General features: G+C 30.6%; 1 protein-coding gene across 1 annotated transcript; it reads left to right on the top strand.

Moving 5' to 3' along the window:
* Positions 1-1,753: 1,753 nt before the first annotated feature.
* Positions 1,754-3,107, top strand: LOC111474953 (E3 ubiquitin-protein ligase PUB23-like). Its single transcript, XM_023119751.1, has one exon. The coding sequence runs from the start codon at positions 1,846-1,848 to the stop codon at positions 3,073-3,075; it is 1,230 nt and encodes a 409-aa protein (XP_022975519.1). The 5' UTR covers positions 1,754-1,845; the 3' UTR covers positions 3,076-3,107.
* The last annotated feature ends 425 nt before the right edge of the window (positions 3,108-3,532 follow it).

Genomic DNA, 3,532 nt, shown 5'->3' with positions numbered 1-3,532 from the left:
AATGAAAATATTGGATTTAAATATAAATAGTACCCAAAAAAAAAAAAAAAAACAAATAGAGACGTCTTAATCTTTGACTATAATTTAGTATACAAATGTGTGCTTGTTATGTGTTCATAACACGACATTAGACAGAAAAATACACATTATCCAATGATTCTTCCTTGTATTTTTATAATGTAGAGCTTCTTTTAAACATATATGATTAACCATCATGAACTTAGGAATAATAATTAATTTGACTTTAATTCATTTTAGTCTTAGCTTAGCTTAGCTTGATCTCCTAAATGTTTAGCTAAACTTTGAGTGTCTAAATGGGTTTACTTCTCCCTTTCATCATTTGCTTCCTACTTTTCCGTTTTTTTAATTTATTTATCATATAATAAGCTTATTTTATGTTTTATATAATATATGGCGTCTAAAAGTTTAATATATTCACTACGGGTAAATATATATGAAAATAAAGTTTTAGATATTAGCTCATTAAAACAAAACCGAACTAGTTAAGATTTACAGAAATTTACAAGGGATAGTAATTTCAAAGCATAATTTGAGATTTAAAAAAGAAAAAAAAAGACAAATTAAGCTTTTGCTTTTTATATTTCAATTATAAATATCTGTGCTGTGCTAGAGAGGAAAATAATTTTTTTTTTAATTTTGTGAAAAAAAAAATCTCATATTTATTTATTTATTGTTTAATCCGAAAATTATAATTATCAGAAATAATTGTGTGAGAGAGGGATCGACTTTTACTACTGTTTTATTTAATAAATGATTTATTATTATTTTTTAAATAATAATTATAAAAAAAATTAAAAAAAGGAAGGAATAGAGTCTGCCTAAACGGTCAGAGAAGAATAATTAATAAAAAATTTCCCCACATTTTGGGTTTGAATTAATGAATAAATAAATATGAAAATACTTATAAAATTAAGTCAAACCCGGCAAGTCCTTCGATGCAATTCAATTTACAATACTACCCCTATTCCAAAGTAACTCCCCCAACCTTGCATTTATTTTGTTTTGGTACTTTCAATTTGCTTTAATTTCACATTTAACCCAACATTTTTATTTTTTTATTTGTTTATTTTGTACCCTTTTATAGAAAAATTTAGTCATAAATTAATTTATTTTGTACCCTTTTATAGAAAAATTTAGTCATAAATTAATTTTTTTGTACTCAATAACCTCTGCAACAGTTATTTAAAAATAATTTATATTATTTTTTGGACTAAATTAATAAAAATACCTCCATATGATAGAATTTTCAATAATAACTTTAAATTTTTTTTAAAATATTAAAAAATACTTAGCTGAACTAAAAAAAAATAGAAAATTAAAACGTATTTATTTATAAATTGGAATGATAAATGCCGAAAATTGGAGGGTCAAATTGCAATAATAAAAAATTTAATAATAACCTTTCCTTTGCTTCCAATTTATAGCGTAACAATTAGTTTTTTATTGGACTTCCAAATTTTATTATATAGTTTAGATTAAATTATATATATATAAAAAAAATTAAAATTTAGTAATTTTAGAAGTTATAATTTCAAATAAAATAATTATAAAGAATCAATACCCATAGAAATTAATTTTTACACTTAAAACTATGAATACAAATTTCTAAATTTCTAAAAAATTACCAGGGTTAAATTTGTAATTTAACGTATAATTTTCGAAAAATTAAAATAAAACAATAACATGAAAATTTCTTCTTTAGACTTTCTTCTTGGCTTATCGACGTCACCTCACGAACTGTTCGCTATAAGATCCTCTTCGTCTCTCTCGCCATTGAATGAAGCTTTTTGCAGATCAAAACCTTCTGCTTCGCTTCATTCATCAATGGATTCCGATTTTCCTCCGCTTTTCGGATGCCCGATTTCCATGGAGCTCATGGAGGATCCCGTCACCATCTCCACCGGCGTCACCTACGAGAGAAAAAGCATCGAAAAATGGCTCTTCACTTACAACAACAAAACCTGTCCGGCGACGATGCAGACCCTCGCCGCTGGCGACTTCGTCATCACTCCTAATCTCAATCTCAAACGCCTCATTCTCGCTTGGAAGATCACTGATTCTTCTGCGTCGCCGGCGACGATCGAGGAAGTTCGATCGCTGCTTGCGACTGTTGAGTCTTCTCCATTCAAGGTGAGTTCGTTGAGGAAATTGAGATCCATGATTGAAACGAGCGATGAGATGAAATCGGGATTTGTTCGATTGAATGGGATTGGAATTGTTGTGAATGTTGTCGTTCAAATTCTCATTGATTGTTCTGATTTTTGGACGTTTGAAGCTTGTGAAGAGGCTGTGGGAGTGTTGTCTCAGCTTCCGATTTCGAACGAAGACAAACTGTTCGACGAAATGTCTAAGAGAGAAGAATTGATGAAATCCATCGCTATTGTTCTTCAAAGGGGAAGTGCTGAAGGCCGTTTTTACGCTGTGAAAATCCTAAGAAATATTGCTAAAAACACCAATTTCAATTGGGGCTCTGTTTTGGAAGAACAGGGGATCGATTTCTTCAAGCCATTGTTGGAGCTTGTATCAGACGAATTCTCCACAAAGGCAAGCTCGTGCGCATTGGATGTAATGATGGAAATTTTAGCATTGTCAAAGAGTAGTCGAGTGAAGGCGATCGAGGCCGGTGCTGTGTGCATCCTCATCGAGCTCTTACCGGAGTCAGGTCGATCGAAATGCGAGCGAATGCTGCAGATTCTGCAGAGTTTGTGTGAATGTGCAGAGGGGAGATTGGCTTTGGTGGAACATGGGATGGGAATTGCAGCAGTGACTAAGAAGATTTTGAATGTTTCAAACGTAGCAACAAAAATGGGAGTGAAGATTTTGCTTTGGATTAGTAGTTTTCACCCCAATGAAAGGGTTGTGGAAGAGATGATGGCTTGTGGGGTAGTGAAGAAGCTGATGATGATATTGCACATGGACGGCGGCGGCGGTGGCCGGAGTTCGACGAAGGAGAAGGCGATCAAGATTTTGAAGATGCATGGGAGCTCATGGAGGCGTAGCCCTTGTTTTCCAAGTGAGTTGAAGAATTATTTGATGTTTGTGAATATTGAATGATATATTGTTCTTCCTAAACAAATCAACATACCATAGGGAAAAGAGAATTAAGTTTTTTTTTTTTTTTTTGTCACATTTTTGCTCAAAGTTAATTGGGTTTTTTTTTTTTTTTTTTTTTTTGTACCCTACCAATAAATGAAATTTAAAATTTAACAAAATGGTATAGATTAATAATATATATTAGACTTAAAAATTCAACCTGTTATTACATTTCTAAAATATATTATAATGCCAACCTTGAAACTAAATAGGTAATTTCAGTGAGTTAATTAATTATTTATTTAGTTTTTGAAATTTGAAATTTGAAATTCATTTTTTATAATAACCTTTTTAATTTTTAAGCCGGACTAGGTTTCGAAAATGCTTACTTTAGAGTAATTTTATTAGATAAATTTAATTTTTAACAAACTAAAAAAAAAAAAACAAAATAACCATTAAATTTACATACGTGAACTGA

The sequence above is a fragment of the Cucurbita maxima genome, unplaced genomic scaffold (genome assembly GCF_002738345.1).
Source record: "Cucurbita maxima cultivar Rimu unplaced genomic scaffold, Cmax_1.0 Cma_Scf00879, whole genome shotgun sequence".
NCBI lineage: Eukaryota > Viridiplantae > Streptophyta > Magnoliopsida > Cucurbitales > Cucurbitaceae > Cucurbita > Cucurbita maxima.
Note: the sequence above shows the minus strand (reverse complement) of the source record. Positions and strands in the feature narration are given on the sequence as shown.